This window comes from Carettochelys insculpta, chromosome 16, assembly GCF_033958435.1.
Source record: "Carettochelys insculpta isolate YL-2023 chromosome 16, ASM3395843v1, whole genome shotgun sequence".
In the NCBI taxonomy this organism is placed as follows: domain Eukaryota; kingdom Metazoa; phylum Chordata; order Testudines; family Carettochelyidae; genus Carettochelys; species Carettochelys insculpta.
Window position 1 is genome coordinate 22667344 of NC_134152.1, and position 21805 is coordinate 22689148.

Sequence of the window (21805 nt, forward strand, 5' to 3'; positions counted from 1 at the left end):
GCCCCTGCTCTGTGCTGCAATCAGTGAGGAGCAGGAGGGTTAAAGACAAAGCTCCTCTTTCAAGGGCAGTTCCTCTCCCCTTTGCATCATTTCCTGTTTTTCTCCACTTTTAATTTGAATATATTTTAGGTGTCGCATTTCCTTTTGCTCGGCTCTTTCCCTGCTCTTCTTCCTCTGTGGGAAAATGGGGATAAAGTAACTGATGCACTAGAAAAAGAGGAGCACTTTGTATTGCAGCCCTAGCCTCCCCCGGCCTTTGCCCCTTAGCGAGGAGAACACTTGGCATTGCTTTGCTTTCATGCCCACTGCTCAGCTGTGGGGTTTGAAGGACACTGTTGGGAGCAAATCCCAGCAGCTCTTCAATGCTGTTCCTGTTACCAGTGCGAATGAACCTTCTGGACGTAGAAGGACATTTTTTGTCAGGATTAACCTGTATGAGTGAAAAGCCTTGGACCACTTTGTTAACCATCAGTCTGTGGGAGGGGAAAAGCAAGATACCTTGTGACTACACTAGCCCCTGCCTTTTGGAAAGGGAATACTAATAAGCCACTTCAGCAGATGCTAATGAGGTGCTTCCCTGAATATGCAGTGCCTCATTAGCATAATGGCAGCCACACGTGTTTTGAAAGTGCTGCTTTGGAAACTCACGCTGCCCATGTAGCCAGGGGCCTTTTGAAATGACCCCCTGATTTCAAAAGCCCCTTCTTCCCATCTAGTTTTGGGGAAAAGGGGCTTTTGAAGTCTGGGGACAGAGGGTTGTTTCCAAAGGCCCTTGCCTACGTAGGCAGCATGCATTTTGAAAGTGACACTTTCAAAACACGTGTGTCCCCCATTATGCTAATGAGGTGTTGCATATTCATGAAAGAGCCTTATTAGCATGCCCCTTCTGAAAGGCAGGGACTAGTGTAGCCGCAGCCAAAGAGATCAAGTGATTTGCCCAAAGCCACTTATGAACTAGTGACTGCTTTATGGTAGTACCTTGCCCAGCCACCTGTCATTAGGGTCCCATAGTGCTAGGTACTGTCTGAATGAGGTGTGTGTCAGTTCCTGGCCCAAAGACTTTACAATCTAAACATATGGCACAGAAGAAGGCTGGGGGAAAGGAAGGATTATTATCCATATTTATACAGATGGAGATCTATGTTGCAGGGTAATTTACGCTAAGGTCACACAGGAAGCTGAGAAACGAGCTACTTGAACACAGGTACTTTAGAACAAGCACGTCAAACGTGTGGCCCAATTTAATTTTTTTAATTGCCCTGGGGCTGGGAGCCAGCCAGGGCATGGAGCCCCGCCAGCAGCTTCAGCCCTGAGGACTCAGCTGGGGCTGGGGGAACGCCTGGAGCTGGGAGCTCCACTGGCTGCAAAATAAAGTCAAATTTAATAAAGTTGATTTTTAATGCTAGATTTTATAAAGTCAAATTTGACTTTCCACAAATGTTCAGAAAGTCGACTTAGCATGTTTCCATTGCATTACCTATCCTCGACAGCGTGAGCAATGCATTGGGGATACCTGTCCCACAGTGCCTGTCACCCTGCTGCATTCTGGGTTTTTGTGCCAGTATCTTATGGGAAAAAAATGCACTGCAAGTGCTTGTGGGTGTCTGATATCATCCCAGAGTGTAAATCACCCACCCCCACTCCCTTTGCAAAACAAACAGCTGACCCAAGTGATTTCACACCATTTTTGGCCGATTTTCCCAAAGCCTGCCCCTGGTTCACACCACTGCATGGCAATAGCGTGGATCCTCAAATGCTTCTAGCCATTGCACAGAGTGTTATGGCCACTTCCCAAAGAATCAGGGAGTATTTCTTTAGACAAAAACAGAAGGAGGATGAGTCGGCTGAGGAGGAAGAGGGCGATTCAGATGATCAAACTGAAGAACTGGAGACCAGGAATGCAGAGCTGCTGGCAGCCCTTGATTCATTACCTACCATGCAGCACTGTTTCTGGAGACATTAAACCAGCACATGCTGGTGGGACCCACATCATTTTGGAGGTCTGGGGTGACCAGCAACGGCTGCAGAACTTCCACGTGCACAAGGCCACTTTCATGGAACTTTGTGATTTGCCATCCACCACCTTGAAGCACGATGATAACAGAATGAGACCGGCTTTGACAGTTCACAAGTGAGTGGCAATTGCTCTGTGGAAGTTTGCAATGCCCAAGAGCAGTGGTAATAAAGGGGGATAATTTCAATTCAGGGTAGGCAGATCGCCAGTGTGCACCATGGTGATGGAGGTATTCGATGCAATTTGTCACTGTCTGATGCAGAAGACCATGACTCTGGGACATGTAATGGATGACTTTGCTGCCAGGGGTTTTCTAATTGTGGTGGGGTGATAAAGGGTAAGCAGGGTCACCCAGTGTTTCCTTGGCTCAGGAAGCCACATACAGGCAGCCTAGACTGCAGCCAGGAGTGCTTCAATTACAGGCTGAGCTAGTGCAGAACAGCAATGGAATGTGCCTTTGTTTTAAAAATCAGATTCAGGTGCCTTTTGACCAATTTGGACCTTTCCCAAACCAACATCCCCACTCTGGTTGCAGCATGCTTTATTCTCTATAATATATATGGATCAAAGGGGGATAATTTCATACCAGCCTGGGTTGCAGAGGCAGATGCCATGAGCAAGGCTTATGCACAGCCAGCCACAAAGGCATTCACCAATGCACATGCAGAAGCAATGGCAATCATGGAGGCTTTGAAAAATAGCTTTTTAAATAAGCAGACAGACACGATTCCGTTGCATTTGACTATTGTGAAACCTCTCCCACACTGAAGTGTGCTTGATCTTTACAAAAAGACCTCTGAGTGCACCCCACCCCCTCTGAACCATTAAACACTGGGGTTTTCACAAAAACATTATTTTTATTTGAGGGAAAGGGGTTAGGATTAAGGGGTAGGAAAAGGAAGGGAATCCTAGCCTTACATGTGGTGGAATCAAAACAAAAAGCAGTCAAGTAGCACTTTAAAGACTAGCAAAATAATTTATTAGGTGAGCTTTCGTGGGACAGACCCACTTCTTCAGAGCATAGCCAGACCAGAACAGACTCAATATTTAGCCTTTTGCAGGGAGGAGAGGTCCTGAGCATGGACCAAGAGACTGTCCTTGCCCTCCCCACCACCCCCATTTAGGAACCCTGACATGAGGGAGTTGAACTATATCAAGGGGAGGCCAGACAACAGGCTATGGAGTCCACATAATCCATCCTGAAGTGGTTGTCCCTCTGCAGCTCCAGGATGAAATTCAGAATGTCTGTTTGATCCCTGACAGCCATCAGGAGCTCTGTCAAGTCCTCTTTCCTGTACTCGGGTATGTTTTGATGCTCTGTCACCACTGCAGTGTCTAATTTTGGTTAGCAGATACTCTGGTTCTCCCCGTCAACCTGCTCCAGCTACAGCAGGATAATGTCCTGCTGAGATCTTTTCTCTCTCCTCATTGTAGCAATCTTGTCTCTCCCACTGATTCTGCCTGCTGAAGATAGTGAAGGTCAAAGTTGAGATACAACTTTAAAATTCAACACAAAGAGTTGACCCATACATTGAATGGGTCTGTTTGAAAATCACAGCAACTTCCATTTTCCAGGGCCACTTTTGGCTTCTTAAGGATGACAATGAATCAACCTCTGCAGAACAGAAGTTGTTACTTTTCTAGACCATTTTACTGCAGACATAGTAAGATCTTTGCAGTTTACGAATAGGGATGGGGTTTGAAACAAAGCCCTGTAAACGGTACATTTAACGCAGACAAAGCCAGTGCTGGACATTCTGGCATCCGGGAGCACGGTCCACACATCCTGGCAGCCATGTGGCAGGGATGAAGGGGTTGATCCCACTGGCCACTTGGGGGCTGCGGGGGAGAGGGGGGGTGGCATCTCTAACTGTAAAGTGTTGAAAAAAAAGTTTCTCAGCCACTCAAGAGAAGACTGAGGGTTGATTTGACAGCAGCCATCAAATTCCTGAAGGGGACCTCTGAAGAGGACAGAGAGAAACTGTTCTCAGCAGTGTCAGAACAAGGAGCAATGGTCTGAAGTTACAGAAGGAGAGGAGTAGGTCAGATATTAGGAAAAAACGACTTCAGGAAGATGGTGGTGAAGCATGGGAATGCGTTGCCTAGAGAGGTGGTGGATTTTCCATCCCTAGAGGTTTTTAAGTCCTGGCTTGACAAGGTCCTGGCTGCGCTGACTTAGGTGGGGTTGATCCTGCTTGAAGCAGGGGGCTGGACTATGTGACCTCCTGAGGCCCCTTCCAGCTCCATGATTCTATGACTCTGCATCAATCCTGTGAGGGGGAAAAGCCGGCACCATGGTGGGAGAGGAGGTGGCTAGGGGAGCCTGCCAGCTGCCTGGAGGGGAGACAGACCACCTGCCACATGGTATGGCAGGACAGTCCTGGGAAATTTAAATGACTGGGGAGTAGTGTGAAAACTAATCAGAATTCCTAAGAATAACAGAGCACAAATAAGAAAATATGCTCATACTGGATGAGTACAGGGCTGGAAAATTTGCCAGAATGCTGCATGGCACTAGAATGCCAGCTTAGTGACTGGTTGCCTGGTATGGCAAGGTGTGCTATTATGGGAACTGCAATAAGTCAGTCCTTCCCCAAAAACCTTGTGTGAAAAATAAAAAGAGTGCATGGCTGAGACCTTTATGGAAATCTTCAAGAAGGATGAGCACTCCATCCCCAGAAATAGCGAGCTATTCCTTGGGCATAGATCCACTGTGCCTGAGCCGCAATGCCATATGTAGCAGTTTAAAAAACGTGCTCCACAGAAGTAAGCTTATTCCTAAACTGAGCTGCAACCCACTTGTAGCATTCTGAAAAAATACTCACCCTAAGAGCTCTCTGCACCATTGCCAGACTCCAGAGCCGAAAAATCACTGCACTAAAGGAAACACAGCTTTGCTAGACAGGACAGTAGCAAGAGAGATGAGAGAACTCTTGCTTTACCTACGTAGTGGTTTACAGGAGAGAAGCTTGCAATTTTAGAGGTGGACATTGTGCTGCATTAATGCTCTAGCAGAGAACAAAAGATAAAATGAAGATAAAAGGAGGTTGTTTTCCTTCCTTCCTCCCCAGGCATTTCCTTTGACTGAGGTGCAGCCTTCTAGTCACTTAAAGCATCCTTGTTTATTTCCAATGGGGGGAAAGACCCAGGGCAATTTAGTTGTTTCTGGAGCACAAAAGGTATATAAATCACTATGCACGCACTATACAGGAATCCAGGAGGTCAGTAGGCACAAGCCCACCCACTGCTAAGATCCCTCCCCAAGCCTAGGGGGAAGGACAACTGGACCCAGGGATCAGCTGAATGAGGGGTACACCAAATAGGAAAACCGGGTCAGGGCACAGGTGTAAAACAAGGGAACCAGAGGCTGACGCTGCAGACAGCACCCACTGCTCTTCAAAGATAGGGAGCCAGCAGACACTAGCCTGAGGAACTCTGCTCAGATATGTAGGACAAGGGAGAAGCAGAAGTGGGTCTCAGTCCCAGAGCACCCTGGTTCAGCATTCCCCTCCTGGTGTTCTAGATGGCAACCTTACACAATGCAGCTCTAGTCACACAACTAGCTGAGCAAGACACATGCTGCAACTGTAAGTCTAATTTATACCAGAGCAGTCACCACTCTTCCCACCCACAGCTGCTCTGTCACAGGCAGTGCAGATTGCTAGGGTTTCTTTGTACAGCACCTCCCTGGACAGGTCAAACACAAGCAATGATTCAACTATTCCAAGATGGTAAGGCTGGTTGAAAGTCAACCAAGATTAGTTTTGACTTGGTACTGAGAATCACTGAGGGGTGCATTCCTCTTCAAATGCACCATACCTCCTTCCCTGCCCCACCTCAGGGCAGCAGAAACCTGCCTCTTCATCCCCACCTTTAACAGTACTCAGAAGGATTACAGCCAAGTGCTTTGGCCAAACAGCTGCAAGCTTTTTCTATAGTGTGTGACACAGTAAACAAAGCTGCAGCATCCAGGGATAGACTGCCTAGGCCAGAGAAATAGCTGTGATGATTCCTCAGATGGCAGGTGGTTTAATATGCTACCATTAGGGCAGCAGCAGGTGGGCTGCTTTCTTATACCAAGAGCATGAGCCAGGCTACTGATGGTCATGATCTGTCTGATTCTTTGCCAGATAATGCATGCCCCACCATTGATATTTGGCCCTGGGATTAGCACAAGTCTCCTTTTGAGCATGCTACTCCCCAGGCCATAGCTCCATGAAACCCCTGAGCTTTGAGAAGTGGCATTTGCGATCATCTTTTCGTTACTCTCTCTACAGTGCTGCTGGAAGGTAATAGTATAACTGCACATAAGACCAGTTTCCTGCTGTAGTCCTTAGAGCAAGGAAGGGGGTAAGGGAAGATGTGTCAAAAGCCCCCTTTGATTCTGCCCCTAATTGTGCTTTCTCTGGAATGGAAACTCGAGGGAATAAGGCTGGTCTCACCCATAGTCCCTCCTTTGTGCAAGGTAGCTTCAGCCAGTACAAGGGACACTGGCTGCCCTTCCCATCCTAAAGGCGGGTTACACTTAAGACCTACAACTCCAGCTCCATTAGTGGTACAGCAGGCTCTCAACTCCAGCTCTTTATTTCTTCAAGGTTCCCCCCCTGCCCCGCCCCACATGGTGATAGAGAAAAAGCACCTGTTGACTTTCCTTACTCTTGTTGACCTAATGAAACATGAGTCTTGCCTATTCTTACTAGACTTGCTAAAAATCATAGCTCCAGCTGCCCCCTCTGGTCAATCCCCCTACACCAAAAGAGAGCCTATGCTGGCATCACCCTCTAAAAATGGAGGTAGTGCTGGCTTCCTGCAGTGGGGATGGGAAAGGCCACAACTGCACACCAAAGGTGTCTTGGAGTGCGAGAGCTGCTTTCCCCTCCCCAAACACCCAGGTCATGCCTGCTGACAGCTTCCTTCTGCCTCTGGTTGAGGCAGAGATCAAACACTCCCTTCACTTAACTCAAGTTGGGTTAACACTTGTTTGGAAAAGCCCCTCTGTTTTCCATGACTTTTGTTGAGGGACAAACTGAGAAACCATTTTTCCCCCTAATTTCAGTAAAACCTCAATTCAAGAGCTGCACTGCATGTGATAGAGCCCTCAAAACAATGTTAGCTGTAACCCTTGAGGGGAACATGCACACATAGCCTACACTGTACATAATATTGATCACTCAGTTGCTTATTTGCTATTTAGTTATTAGCTCACTGATCAGCTTTTTAGCTCTACCAAAATATTGAAAATCCTAAAGTAGTGGCAGAGGCTTTTTTTTTTTTAAAGAAACAGAACTTTGTGATTAACAACTTCTTTGCGCCTCTTGATGCTGTAGAGCTGCATGCAGCACCAAAGCTTGGTCATGGAGCAATTTTGTGCCTCCCTGAATAGTATTAAGCTGATTGTATACTCTGGTTACCCAAACTACCACTATAGTTTACACCAGATACTAGACAAGCTCTTGGCTACTGCCAAAGGAAAGAAGTTGTTTCTCAACAAGAAACCCACCACACCTTTCAGCAGACTTGTAACAGAAAGCTGTTCTAGTCCACACACAAAAAACAAATAAGCAATCCAGTATCACTTATCTTGTTAGTATTTATTAGGCAATATGATCTGAAGTGGGTCTGTCCTACAAAGGCTCATCACCTAATAAAGGCTAACAAGGTAAGTGCTACTGGACTACTTTTTTGTTTTTTTAGCAGGTAGATGCTTTCCTGGCAGCACATCTTTGCAGGGATGTTAATCTAGATTAACCAGGGTGGCATCTAACACAGCTAGTGGGGACACTGAAGTGACAGCAAGCCCCCCATGGCAAGTCAGAGCATTTGCTCTTGGTGTGGAGATGGTCCAGAAGCTAAAGTTAACATACATTAACTCCAGCTACATAATTAATGCTATTCAAAGCTCTTCACCTTCCCCCTTCAAGGCTGGGGCCCAGCCTTGAGGTGAATGCAAGTAGTTTTCCTTAATGTTACTGTTTCTAGGTAATGCTATAGCATGACCATAAAGAGGACTACTCTTCTTCCTCAAGCTGCAAATGTTCCCTGCCTCCCCCAGCTGTATGTGGCCATGACATTAACTCAATAGGTTGATTAAGTAGGAACCTTTGAACTGGTCAGCTAGAGGTAGGCTTTGGCTAAAGGCTATTCTTATGCCTCAGCACTTCTACATTTAGTCAGTCATGGGGTACTTAATCCATCACTTTTCTTTTGCCTTTGACAGGGTTTAGTATGCATTGGCCAAGTCCACTGATGGAGTCTGAGTTGCTGGCTACTAACCTGAGTGGGGAGGGTCCATGTTTAGGCAATTACTGCTCACTTGCACCAGTAGAATATTGGACTCTGACCCCCCCCCCCCCCATTTTGTTGGCTACTGCTGCCTTGTTGGAAGCCTGGGGTCACAGAAGGCACAATACAGATATTAAAGCGAGTTATATGATCTCAAAATTTAAGCCTACAGTAGTGGCTAGTACAGGTTGACCCTCTTGTCAAGCACCCTTAGGGCCTGAAAAGAATTTGCTAGATGGAGGTCCATTTTCTAGACCCTTACTAGCACTTCCCATGCTAACAGGGCTCCCAGAAGGCATTTAAGGGTAAGTCATAGCTGACCATAGCCAGGACTGGAAGCTGTAAGCCAATTTAATGGGATCATAGGAAACTTAGACAACCACTTAACACAGGTGTTGCCATCTACAAATCATGATGCATTAGTTATTACTGAGTGAAAGTTATGGATTACAGTGCTTCAACCTGTATTTACTAGGATAACTGTCATGATATGAACAGCTGGAGTGCTACACCTCAATAGCTGTAACCAAAATTGCTTTCTTAATCTAAGAGTCTCTAGGAAGCACCTGGCTTTCAAGAGAATGGTCTTTTTAAAGCTCCAGTGAATAGTGTCTGGAGGAGACTTTTGCCTTTGGCAGGAGTTGTGTTCTTTTCCCCCACCCCATGTAAAGTTTCCTGTATCACATGGGGGAAGCCAGGAAACTGAGGGCACCAGCCCTAGTCAGTTTCCTAGCTCCACTAACTGAGGGAACTGGGTGGAGCCAGGCTCCCCTCTGCTTGCAGGGCCAGGCAATGGACCAGGACTCATGCCCTTGTTAGTTTCCCCAACTCCTGTCCATGGCAGCAGCTAGAGCTTGACTGCTCCTGCCACTGACAGGAGCCTGGCTTCCCCTGGGGCAGGGATACTGAAACCAGGCTGGTGCCTGGCTCCCTGCTACTCTGGAAGCCAGAGGCAGTTTCTTCTCAGCAACCCCCCAGCTGGGAGAGCCAGGCAGACAGCTGCAGAGCATCTTTGAGTTGCTTTACAAAAGTTAAATGGACCCCAAGAGTTATGCTGCTATAGCACAGAGATGTAGTTATTCTAGTCCTCACCACTTGTGTAATACGACTCTGCACTGACCAACACATTTGAGTGTATTAGCGTCTATTGCTAGCATTAGAAATGGAGTAGGAGGAAACATGGCATTCTGAAGCCCAAGCACCAAACTCACAGCCATCTTTGTTAAGGTACAGGGCCCTGTAGGTTGTTTGTTTTTCCTTTGGGCTCATTTAGCTACAGAAGAGTAACTAAATATGGGCCATGGTACAATACAGGTGGCTAGTTTGGTAACATCTTCAAAATTAGACTTGACCTTGAGTTAATGCATTGTTTATTTTGTCAAGTTATTTAGTGTCCATTTACCATTACAGCTTTTGTCCTACACTTCAGGAGACCCACCAATACCAGCACAGCCGCCATAAGGCCAAGAATAACAACTGTAGCTGCTGTTGCAACAGCAGTCCATGTTTCTTCTCTCAGCGTTTCTGTAGAAAAGAAAACCAAAATTAGTTACTAGAATATTTGTCAAAAAAGAGTGGGAGTTGTACCAACATGCACCAGCTAGTGGGGAGAGGGAAAGGTGCATTTGTTCCCTACCTTGGATTGAAGGCCATTCATCAGCTAGTAAGACAACAGGACTAGGTAAGCTTGCTACACCAGAGTTCTCTGCTTGCATCACCACATCTGCAAGAGAACACATGTAAATAGTGGGTTAACTGCCACAATGTTCAAGTCAGCCTGCTAAACATTTAGCTCTGTCCAGCATCCAGAAGTAGATCTAGAAAAAACCTGAATACTGGGTTTTAATCTGACAGACTACCGAGGTGTAGTCTTCAGGTATGAAAGGTGGATGTTGGCCTTCCTAGTCACTGATGCTAGTAAGTCATTGGCTATAGTTTCCCGGGGTGTATTGGAAGTGCTGGGAAAAGCTTCTGAATCAGCATAGCTAGTACTGAAATGAGTTACCAGAAGGGCTGCAGAATCTGTCTCTGGCAGTCTTTAAACGCGGCTGGAGTATCCTATCAAGTTTTCACCCCCACGTTATGCAATCATAACATAGCAAAAACTAAGTCAGATTCTGGTTGCCAGCAGTTAGCTACCTCGTTTGTTCCGGGCTGACCGAGGACATCTTGTTGAACATAGAGGAGAGTCTGGCTGAAGCCTGTCACAGAGCAGAGCACTGCAGTGAAAGTACACCTAGGGCAGTGAGAAAGGACATGGTTAGGCCCAGAGCAGCAGTTTTGTATTGTCAGTCTGGGTCCCTGACACAAAGGCAGGAGAAGACCTTTAACAAAAAAGGCCATTCAGAACTGGGGGTGGGGAGAGCTTGAAGCTGGCTGGGGTGCCAAGCCTGGCTGGCAGTGTCAGCAGCAGGATCTCCAGCTAGAGTACAGGGGGAACCCTGCTGCTTGAAGCTGGCTGAGGTTCTGCCAACCAGGGCTAAGCACCAGCCATGGGATCCCAGGTGGGGGAACCCCACAGCAGTACAGTGGGAGCTCTGACCAGCTCAGCCCCCTCTGCTGCCCTCCCCCACTCCACAGGCTTAAACCCATTTTAGCCAATGAACTCCCCCTACCCCTAATCTCACAAGCACATTCCAAGCTGGAAGTGCTGACCCCTGCTCCTTCATTGGGCTGCCCCCTCCCCCTGGCTCTTCTGTTCCCCTCCCCACCTGCAGGGGGCAGTTCCTTGCCCCGCAGTGCTTAATCCACTTCAAGTCCCATTTAACTGGGAGATCCCTCCTGTCAGCTGTTACTCCAACTAACTGAGTCCCATTTCAGCACTGCAGAGCAGGGATTGGGAGCCAAAGAGGAGCCAAGTGACTGCAACTGGTTCTTTAGAAGCCCAGCTGGCAACTTTTAGTTAACAGAGGTAATTGCAACCCAAACAGGTTGGGAACCCCTGGGCTAGAGGAAAGGCACTTACTAGGCTAGTGAGGGCCTTGTCACCTGACACAAAGGCAAAGGCCTTCACTTCAAATCTCTGGCGATAGTTGGGGTAGCTGACGGCAAGACCCACTGGATGAAACACAGTTCTGTAATTGTCCAGTTCATAGTCACACCTACAGGAGACACATAGAAAGTCATGGAGTGGATGGGACAAACCAGCATTGAAGCCAGGTAGATGCTCTAGAAAGGTTTGCTTAGTTCTATTGACCTGTCATCTTAGTCAAGCAGAAATGTATATTTAGGATCTCTTGGGCAGAGGTGTGCCAGACCTTGACTGCCTGCACCTAAAGTAGGCTTGTATGTCTAGCCCAGATGTTTGGAGGGTATGGATCACCCAGCTACAAGTTAGATGTTGCAGTTGAATTTACTACTAGACATTGAGTGGTCTTCACCTCAGGTTAGTGACCCACATGTGGATCTGATGACAGACCTAACGATGCTTTGCCCTGATCTGAGGGGCACCTGACAATACAGGTCAGAGCAACAAGCCTTTGCTTAGCATTTCAGGGAAGATGCATTTTTTCTTTAATACAAGCAGGCCAGTGTTTACAGCAGGAAGTAGGATACCTACCCATCCACAACAATATTCCACCGGGGCAGAGACCTTGGATCTTGCAATGTTGTTGCCCAGCAGTCATCCAGCACCAGTTTGATGTTGGGGTCATTGCGGTTTAGAACCTGTACTTCCAAGAAGATGGGCTGCTGCAGATGTTTCACAATGGGGTTCTGGTCATCTCTGTAGGGCTCCAGGTAGGAGTTGTCTGAAAAGCCAAGTATGGTAGAGTTAGACTAGTACACAACAACAAGTTGCTGTGTGCACTGAAGGGCACAACTGGGGGATGCTTTAGTTGACCTCACTGCTCTGCCTAGTCACGAAGCCTCCTAGCCTGACTAGGCAGCTCCTCTTGCTAGGTCACATGCTGGCCATTGTAGTTCAGTCCATTCCCAAGGAGACTTTTTGCTAATCCAACCACAGTAGTGGTCCTGAAGAGCTTCTTGACTCAAATGTGATTTCTGACCTGGCCCTTATTTACAATCTTACCTGGATAGATCAGTAGGATCAAGGACAGAGGACCCTGGTTTATTGAAGAAACTGGAGGAGGGAGGCTGCTCATCCTTACATTCAGAGCTGCATCACCATTGCTGTACATGCACACTACAGTTAGCCTGAAAAACAGAATGCTCAGCTATAGGTTGGCTAGCCATCTGAATGGGTAGTTTAGTGATAAGTGAGTCAATGGGAGAGTTGTGGACCGACCTGAGTTCACTGTCTCTAGAAATCCTGTGTGGTGGTAGATTGGCCCACAAGGCATGCACTTCATTTTCATAAGTTGTCCTCTCACCTTCAAACTACAAGCAAGACACAAGCATTTGTAGCTCGCCTGCCACTAGAGCACTTCCAGCACTCCCTGTCCTACTCACTTACCCTGTGTCTTGTCCCGCAGCTGTTCAGTGGGACATGAAAGCGAACCAGGTCTTCGGAGGAAGATTTGAAGGCTGGTTTACAGGCAGGATCTCTAAGCTTGATGCTATCCAAGTCTAGGGCTGGTTTTGTCATATCACTGTGCACTTCAAAGTCCATGTAGCCCTCCTGAGTGCACACAGCAGCTGAAAACACATTCACGGCATTTGGTATGCGTTGCTGTAGCACTCAACTCAGTGAGCACTCTTGTATGCTAGTGAGTAGTGCGCAAAGCCCTGGCCCCACCTCTAGGTAGTCCCGAGCATATTCTGAAGTATCTTGACTTGGAAGTCAAGGAACCATGAAGTAGCATCAGGGCTTCTGCAGCAAGAGTCAGACAGCAGGCTGGACTATCATCCCACCATTGATCTGTGTACGCCAGGCTAGGTAGTGTCATGGCTCATTATGTGACAGTGCCCTATAGGGCAGATTGCCAAGTGATACCCACCAGAGCTGATCAAATGGTTGGCAAAGGACCTCAGCAAGTAGTGCTTACAGGCCAAATGTAAAGCTTGCTCAGAGATTAGCTGTGATCTCTTGTGCCTTGTATCTTCCCCTCCCCCAGAAGAGATTTGTGCACAATCATGTGATCAGACAGCGAAGAACTTGTCCACCACTAAGTTAATCATGTCCTGAGTATTTAAGTCTCAGCTGTAGGATCTGAGAAGCTGTCCTAACCAGGAAAGGAGTAGAGCCATGTTAGACTCCAGAGTGTGACTGGAGCTAGTGGGTTCCTAAGGTGGAGATACCTGAGAGATGAATTTTTGCTTGCAAGCCACTAGGAGTTTGCACCAACATCTACACATTTAGCCAGAGGCTGAGTGCTATATTCTGTGCCCAGAGATAGAGCCCCAGATGCAGCATGCAAGTTTATGCTTTCTGCATCAAGGAAATTGGTTTCATGATCACTACTTGTTTGCAATACTGTCAATCTTGAAGCCTGGCCCCAGCTTAGGCCAATTCTTTATTGCAGTGCAGTTCCAGCTACAGAAGAGTTGCCAGGACACAGTCCATCTTACCTATTGGTGCATGTTGGTCACAGCGACACTCTGGATAAGTCACCATTGAAACAGTTTCTCCATTGAAGTTGAAAGTCAGCTTTAGAGATGTCAGGTATGACTTAAGTCTTAAGCAGCTCTCATCCAGCTGGAAGAGAGCAAAGTCAATTGAAGTTCTTCACTGACGATCTGCAGTTCTGTCCCTTTGCAGGAAGGGGTTGCACTTTGCCTCAATCTTTTCATAACTGAACGAATCTGACCTGGGAAACATTCTGGTTAGAGTAGAAATTTGGAGTGTTCTTATTGGTAAGAGACTAGATCTAGTGTCTAATCCTGGGACAGTAGATCTAAGTCCATGTTCCAACTTACTCAGATCAGATAGCCTGCTGCAGTGTTGTGGCCACACCCCAATATCTGGGGTGGGTTTGCAATCAGCAAGCACCACAGGGTGGGAAACTAAGCTTATTCCTTTCCATATAACTTCTTAGCCTCATTTAATCCATTGGAAGCTAGATGTCTGCATACCTACAGACAATTTGAGGTGTTCCTTGCTATAACAGCAATGAAGGGGCCTGTGGCACCTATAGACTAACAAAAGTTTTGAGCATGAGCTCAGACTCACTTCCATCAGATGCTGCATCTGATGAGTGTGCTCACGAAAGCTCATGCTCAAAACTTTTGTTAGTCTATAGGTGCCACAGGACCCTTCATTGCTGTTACAGAGCCAGGCTAACACTGCTACCCCTCCATTCCTTGCTGAAGGCATTGCCAAGATGCAGTCTGTCCAGGAGAGGTCAGTAGCTCAGCCCTGTCATGACAAAGATCAGAAGGTTGCTTGCTCTTCCATCAACCATGATTTTAGTGAGTAGCAAGGGAATTTGGTTGGCAGGCAACCATGCTCGAGTTAAAGGATTATTTAGTAGACATTTGGAGAAGGCTAGTAGAAACAAGGCTTGTGTGGGTGCCATAGTGGGGAAGTGTCTCTGCATTAGAAGCTTGAGGGAGAGAGTCAGAGGAAGGCTGATGTTAAGTGGTGGCATGGAACAACTGACCCTTTAGTCATGACCAAGGCACTGACTGTAGGTCTTTTTGTAACCAAGTCATCTATACCTTCTGGTTGTGTTTAGTTTCACACTAGAGTAGACAGTTGTGACCAGTCCTAAAAGGGGATTAGATGTGCATTTGTTGTGAGCTTACTCTGGACTTCAAGATTCTTCTGTTGATGTGCAGCTTCACACCCTTCTGTGTGTCTAGAGCAATCTCATTTGCTTGGAGCTGGTTCAGGGGAATGTTTCTGTTTTCCATACTCACAGCTGTGAGGATCCCTGGGAAAGCTGGGATGGCAACAGTCATGTGTGTTGAGTTACAGGTTGCTGGGCCTGCAAGAAGAGCTTTGTCAGTGTCTGTGGGAAGTTCTGTAGCCTTTTTAGGGCCAGCATCCTCTAGGAGGAGGGGTCTCACCTGGTGCACAGATCATTCTTGATTCCACAGTTAGTTGCCGATTAGGAGGCCCATATGAAAGCTTGAGTGCCACTGTGTAGAGCATCTGGTTGTCTTGCTGCAGAAGACACATGGTTGACAACAGCAGGTTTTTCAGACTGAGTTTCCAGTGTCTTATGTAGTGTTTTAGGATCAGAGCTGGTGAGACACTGCCAGGCCCTGGGAAAGCTGGCACCAGGCTCTCTGGAAGGGGCAGGTCATTGGGGGTGCTAGCCTTCCCCAGCACAAAGGGCACATGCTACCCAGGGACACCACTGGTCCTTTTGGGGACCAAATGAATGGCAGGCAGGAGCCCTAAGACCTTTCTAATGGCTGGGCCTTGGGGCAGCTGTCCCCTTTGCTACTGCTGCCTCTATCAGTGGGGTGGATTAGGCTTTCAAGATAAGCTGCAGTACTGAAGAACTCAGGTTAGAGGAGCCTGTGGGCAAGCTGGTCATTTAGATGGCCATTGGGGCAGAAAGATCCAGGGGCCTAAGGCCTGAGCTGGGTCAAGAACTCTGCATGGAAGTAACCTTGGAAGGGTTTAAAGAGCTCATCACATGGCTTCCTAGCCAGCAATCAAGTTACAGCTGTTGTGAACAGGTAGTGGTGTGCTGAAGTTGTTTGAAATCCAACTATACAATGAGCTGTCTTAACCAGCTTTGTCATCTGTAGATCTCAAAACAATCAGCATTTTAGCCATCAGTCATGTTATTTCCCCCTAAACCCAGTACAGTGCAATAAATACCAAGTAAGTTTAGTGCACAATGTTGTACAAGTATGCTGTCTGCTTTTGTTTCTAGAGAAACAAGATTAGATATTGTTATGCATTGCTAGGTATACCTCTAATAGAGTATTGGAATATCCAGCAGCCTCCTAGTCCTGGGGCTACTGGATATGAACACTTGCTGTACCATGAATTCCCATTCTCAGAGGCCATAGGAAGTTAACAGTTGTCTGGTTCTACTCTGTAGCTAGAGTGACAGATAACTAGTTTAGATAGTTACTACCAGAAGACTTCTTCTAACAGAGCTTCCATTGACAGATTATGACCACACGACAGAGCAGGTCACATTGTTGATCTTTTCAGAGTGGGCCAGACTGCCTGGCCACTTGCAACACAACAGCTAACCATAAGCACAGCAGACAAAACTGTCGTGACCTAGAAGCCTCATCTGTTGATATGGTGGCCCCCTGACCCCAAGCATCCACAGGGCATTTGTCACTAGATTTTGTCAGACATGTTCTTCATCCTGGGGAAGAGGTAGAATGGAGCACTTTTGCTGACAGTCTTCCTTTGAGTCTGCCCACAGGACACATTTAAGGTTGCTGCTCCACGTGGTTGGCTACACTGAAGTAATATTAACCTTGATTTGGGCTAAAATGCTAAGGTCATTAGGACTGCCCTGCATGATTTATCAGGATATGCAAATAGAAGGGGGTTTGTAGGATATTTTGCCAACTGCCTAGGTCTTTTCTAGATAACTCCTACCGTGTAAGAGGTGACTCCAGTTGCCCCAAAAGAAGCCTGGAAGATTAGGTTATCGCTATCAGCTAGGAATGTATAGCCTTGCTGCATGGCTTGTTGAAGAGTTAGCCTGTGCATTCTTGTTCCATCATCTATGGAGATTATCCAGGTCATCTGAGATTCTGTAGTCTGCAATTTGAGACTTCCGGTTAGGAGAAACAAGGCTTTGCATAGCACATTTCATGTTCTTTACACCTCATGAGGCCAGGGTGAATTGGTTTAGATTAATGAGGTTTCAAAAAAATTTAAAATCTGGTAGGTGGTCTTTAAATCCTTTGGCACAAACGGGCCTTGTAAAAACAAGTCTTAATGCCCATCAGCACTAAATGGTTATGCTACCAATATCACAGCTACTCCAAGTGTGATAAGACTTGTTAGATTGGGGGGAAAAAGCCATGCATGCTTAAACAAGTCTGTATCTTAGATTTAGAATGTGTGTTTAGTAGCTGCCTCATTCAGCATTTGTTAGTTGCTAGTTTTCCAGTGTTGATTTGGCTGCCAGTTTCAATTCAACAGGTGTTAGGTAAATTCTTTCTGGAGGTATAAGAGTTTGTGAAAGCATTTTACATTTTGTGTTAGTGGCTCTAGTAAAACAAGGATTCCTGATCTTTGTCACTTTTGACAAGACTGCTGAAGGCCATGACCAGAATGCTTAACTAGCAGCATCACCTCACCTCTTGAAAGTCAGACTAGGATAAGTTCACTGGTTGATTGCCCAGTGAACTTCTGGGCTTTGAAAGATCTAATCAAGCAATAGAAGGATCACCTAAATGGGCTAGAGTGAAAAAGTAGTCTTTTAAACCAAGAGGAGCCTTTCCTGCAGGCAAGTTCTAGTTTGGTGCTTTGAAATTGTAAATAAACAAGCCACTGAGATGGTAAAAATTGCTGGTTAAGAACCTGGAACCAGAAGTTTAGATGGCCACTGTTCCTTAAGGTTATTTTAACAGAGGACCTAAGATTGCTTTAAACCAAGTTTTAGGTAAATACATTTAAGTGTAAGTTAACAGCTGCAACTTTAAATAAGGCTAGAAATATGTCTAGAAAGTCCTCCTGATGAGCTACTAAAGTGTGCATTTTGCTCTAAGAAGACACTTGCTCTAGTTTAGTAGCATGTTTTTGCCACCACTGACCCCCACCCCACCCATGATGGAAGTTTTATACCATATGTTCATCAGCAAAGCTGGGAATGAGTCTTGGAAACACAACCTGGAAAAGAAAAACAGCAGCTGAGTGCAAGGCACCATTCAAAACAGGTGAAGAAAATCAGCATAATACCAAAACAAGTCATATGGCAAGAGATTAAGAACTGCTGACCCTAAAGGAATGGAAGCTTGGTGTGACAATAGTCTTACTGCAGGTCTGCTGTACTGGGCCTCTCTAGAGACTGCATTTTGCTGGGGCAGGGGGAGGAGACAAATCAAAAACTGCCTTGTAGGTCTCTTGCACTTCTATTTCTAGGCTGACCAGTACCAGTGGACATGGTAGTCCACACTACATCAGTTAGGCTATGGCAGCTCTGATAGACACAAACCAAGATAAAAGCCTCTTGCTAGTTACCTTTGACAAGCCCTCCCACCAAAGAAGTGGTCCTGTTGTACCTTACACTAGTATTAGAGCTTTTGTGAAAGCTCACAGCCAAAGAAAGTTGCTTAGGGATGTCTTGTGATTCTACAGACACATATAGCTATTGCTCTGAGACTATAACCAATTACTAATGAGTACCTAGAAGTCAGGTGGGGGGAGGGAAGAAAAGAAGTCTAAGCTTTCATCAAACCTATTGCCCAAAGGAATTTCTGCATGGAGTCTCCTTATGCCTTGATGATCCGATATGCCAGGGAGTTATTCACCTCAAGCCGAGATGCATTAGATTCCCCAGGGATTGTGACACTACCCCACTTACTGCCATGAAGTCTTTAGTGCAGTTTGTAGTGCTTGTAAAAACAGTAGGGACCACTTCATCTGCTTGAAGAGCAGCACAGCCAATGCTGTAGGTTACATTCTTGTCCCTTGCGATGGTCTCCTTCAGCAGCAGGATCATTCTCAGCTGGTGTTTGTCATGCTGTAACAAAACCATGCTGGTCAGGGCACAAGGTAGTAGCAGAGCTTTGTATCACTAGATGTTGCTACAGACTAGCAATTAGAGTTCCTCTACAAGCTGAGGCTAGATAGGTGTTGGCTCAGGGAAGTGCCAGGTTAGTTGTAAGTTGACCAAAGACTGCCATATTAATGCTTGATCAGGTAAGCCCATTGAATTAGTCCAACACCTTTGCTCAGCTCTCAGTGCTATTATGCTTTTAGCCAGTTGGCCTTTTAAGTGTTTCACAGGCTGCAAAAGAGAGGCTTCACCTCTCAATAAAGAGTTCAGTTATTACTCCTGTTTGCACAAGTAGGAACAGCCACATGACCACTTCTGAGTCTATATCAAGAGGTTCTCTTCCCAGAGGAGGGGACGGTTTTACCTCTAGTCTAGTGCAGTTCACATATGGAGCAGTTAGAATCATCTTCTCATGATCTACCCTGTAGTCACAGTCTACAAGCTCTGCACCACTTGCATCTAGGAAGAAGAAACTGATCAGTTGACCAGCTACAATGGGGCCCTGACACACCAGCCAGGCACACAAAGCAATACATACCAACCACAAGAACCTGCCAGAAGATGCTGCCAAGCTCTCTGGGAAACCCAATCAACATTTTGTCAGTGTGACAAGACACTGTCCCTGCAGGAAAAAATGCCTAGTCAGTCCAATCAAATTCTTGCAATACTGATATCACCGAACAGTTAGTCTAACAAGTTATGATGAAGCCCACTCAGCCTCAGTCATGAGTTCTGAGCACACTTCAGGGTCTGGTCTTTAGGCTACTCAGGCAGCCTTCCTATCTACCATATCAAGACCAATGGTTTTTTTACCTGGGAAGTCTAGAGCCATGGAGCTAGTGACACCAGCTCTCAAGTGCACTAGAAGGCAACCAAGCAAAAGCAGCAGCCTGAAACCAAGAAAGAAGGAACTCAGAAGCCAGCACAACAACAGCCCCAACTCAACCCAACCAGACCCCACCCCCAATGCCCCCTACCTTACCTCATCCTGCAAGAGGAGCAGCCAAGCTGCACCATAGGTAATCTCATAGCTGGGTAACAAACCAACCACATAAAAACAACTCCACTCAGAAGGAACTGAGCTGCAGGGGGTTATATAGGAGGGGCTGAAGCCCTAGCACAGGAACAGCTCCTGGAAAACACCTGGGAGGCTTTCCTCCTCACCTGCTGGCAGCTGTCCCTGAGGCTGATGGTTTGCACCTGCCCCTGCTCTGTGCTGCAATCAGTGAGGAGCAGGAGGGTTAAAGACAAAGCTCCTCTTTCAAGGGCAGTTCCTCTCCCCTTTGCATCATTTCCTGTTTTTCTCCACTTTTAATTTGAATATATTTTAGGTGTCGCATTTCCTTTTGCTCGGCTCTTTCCCTGCTCTTCTTCCTCTGTGGGAAAATGGGGATAAAGTAACTGATGCACTAGAAAAAGAGGAGCACTTTGTATTGCTGTCCTAGCCTCCCCTGGCCTTTGCCCCTTAGCAAGGAGAACACTTAGCATTGCTTTGCTCTTGTGCCCACTGAAACAACCTTGTGCTCAGCTGTGGGGTTTACCTAGGCATTAGCCTTGGTATCCTCCACTTGGAAATACCACAGTGCCAAGAAGTTCTCTTTGGGAGGGATAGTTTGCCCAGTAGGTCACCCGTGTGAATGAATCCTCTGAGCCTTCTGGAAAGTAGGTGAATGGTAAGTCACTAGTAATCTCCATGATGGAAGGGCCTAGAAACACCTGGCCAAACCCCATTTTATGGCTGGGAAAAGTGTGACACTTGGGCTACGTCTACCCTAGCACACTACGTTGAAGTAGCCTATTTCGAAGTAAGGACATTGAAATAGGCTACTTCGATGTGTATCGTCGACGCGTCCTCCAGGGCTGGTGCCGTCGACATTCCACATCAAAGTAGTGATGGGGAACATCGAAAGGAGCCGCCCCATAAAGGAAATGTGGAGCGTCCACCTACATAAGCGCACCCTGTCAAAATAAGGGGCCAGCAAAGCCCTAAACCGGTCCCTTAAAGGGCCCCTCCCAGACACACTTGCCCTGCACAGCACGAGATCCACAGAGCCGACAACCGGTTGCAGACCCTGTGCACGCACCATGGACCCCCAGCTGCAGCAGCAGCAGCAGCCAGAAGCCCTGGGCTAAGGGCTGCTGCATGCAGTGACCAAAGAGCCCCGCAGAGGCTGGACAGAGCATCTCTCAACCCCTCAGCTGATGGCCGCCATGGAGGACCCCCCTATTTCAAAGTAGCGGTACGTGGATCGTCTACACATGCCCTACTTTGACGTTGAACGTTGAAGTAGGGCGCTATTCCCATCTTCAGATGGGAATAGCGATTTCGACATCTCACCGCCTAACATCGATTTCAATGTTGAAATAGTACACAGCATGTGTAGATTTGACGTGTGCTATTTCGATGTTGTGCTGGCTACTTCGAAGTAGCTGGCTAGTGTAGACACACCCAAAGAAGTCCAGTGACTTATGAATTAGCCCTTGCTTTGCAGTAGCACTTCCAACACTGTGATCAGGGCCCTGTTACTCTAGGTGCTATACAAATGCTGTGAGAAACAGTCCCTGGCCCAAAGATTTTGCCATCTAAATAAACAACACAAAAGAAGGGGCGAAAGGAAGGATTATTCCCACCTCCCTTTATACAGATAAAGACCTACATTAACAAATGATCAATGCTAATCCTGCTCCCAGTGATCTCCATGGGCTTTTTGCCATTGACTTTAGTGGAGGAAATAGGCCTCAAATCAGTGCCAGAGCTACAAAATGGGTCCAGGAGTCCTGCTACCTAGTTACCTGCACTGACTACCACACCAATATCGAATGCCACCTTATTTCTGGGAGCACCTCTGAATTATTTATCTTTTAGCTTTATTGAAATTCTCAAATTCACCGGGACTTGTAGAAAATGCCGAGAATCCTGTTATTAAAAGTGATTGACTTCTGAGAGATCGGAAACTAG

General features: G+C 46.7%; 1 protein-coding gene across 1 annotated transcript; it reads right to left on the bottom strand.

Annotated features, from left to right (window-relative positions):
• Window positions 1-39: 39 nt before the first annotated feature.
• On the bottom strand, window positions 40-19875 carry LOC142021858 (zona pellucida sperm-binding protein 2-like). The gene is made up of 19 exons (XM_075011107.1): window positions 19829-19875; window positions 19660-19736; window positions 19385-19468; window positions 19211-19305; window positions 18652-18810; window positions 17913-17957; window positions 16716-16880; window positions 15206-15302; window positions 14942-15123; window positions 13766-13892; window positions 12711-12892; window positions 12543-12634; window positions 12327-12451; window positions 11856-12045; window positions 11262-11397; window positions 10436-10532; window positions 9920-10019; window positions 9699-9810; window positions 40-174 (listed from the first exon to the last, which is right to left on the bottom strand). The coding sequence occupies exons 1-19, from the start codon at window positions 19873-19875 to the stop codon at window positions 40-42; spliced, it is 2247 nt and encodes a 748-aa protein (XP_074867208.1).
• Between the last annotated feature and the right edge of the window lie 1930 nt (window positions 19876-21805).

What these genes read in the sequence shown, in the direction of transcription:
- LOC142021858 (XM_075011107.1), bottom strand. Translation starts at nt 19,875, where the DNA reads ATGAGATTACCTATGGTGCAGCTTGGCTGCTCCTCTTGCAGGATGAG. An exon ending in CTGGCAGGTTCTTGTGGTTG is followed by an intron (nt 19,306 to 19,384) that starts GTATGTATTGCT and finishes TCTTCTTCCTAG; the next exon opens with ATGCAAGTGGTGCAGAGCTT. An exon ending in GTCAGCCCGGAACAAACGAG is followed by an intron (nt 10,020 to 10,435) that starts GTAGCTAACTGC and finishes GTTCTCTTGCAG; the next exon opens with ATGTGGTGATGCAAGCAGAG.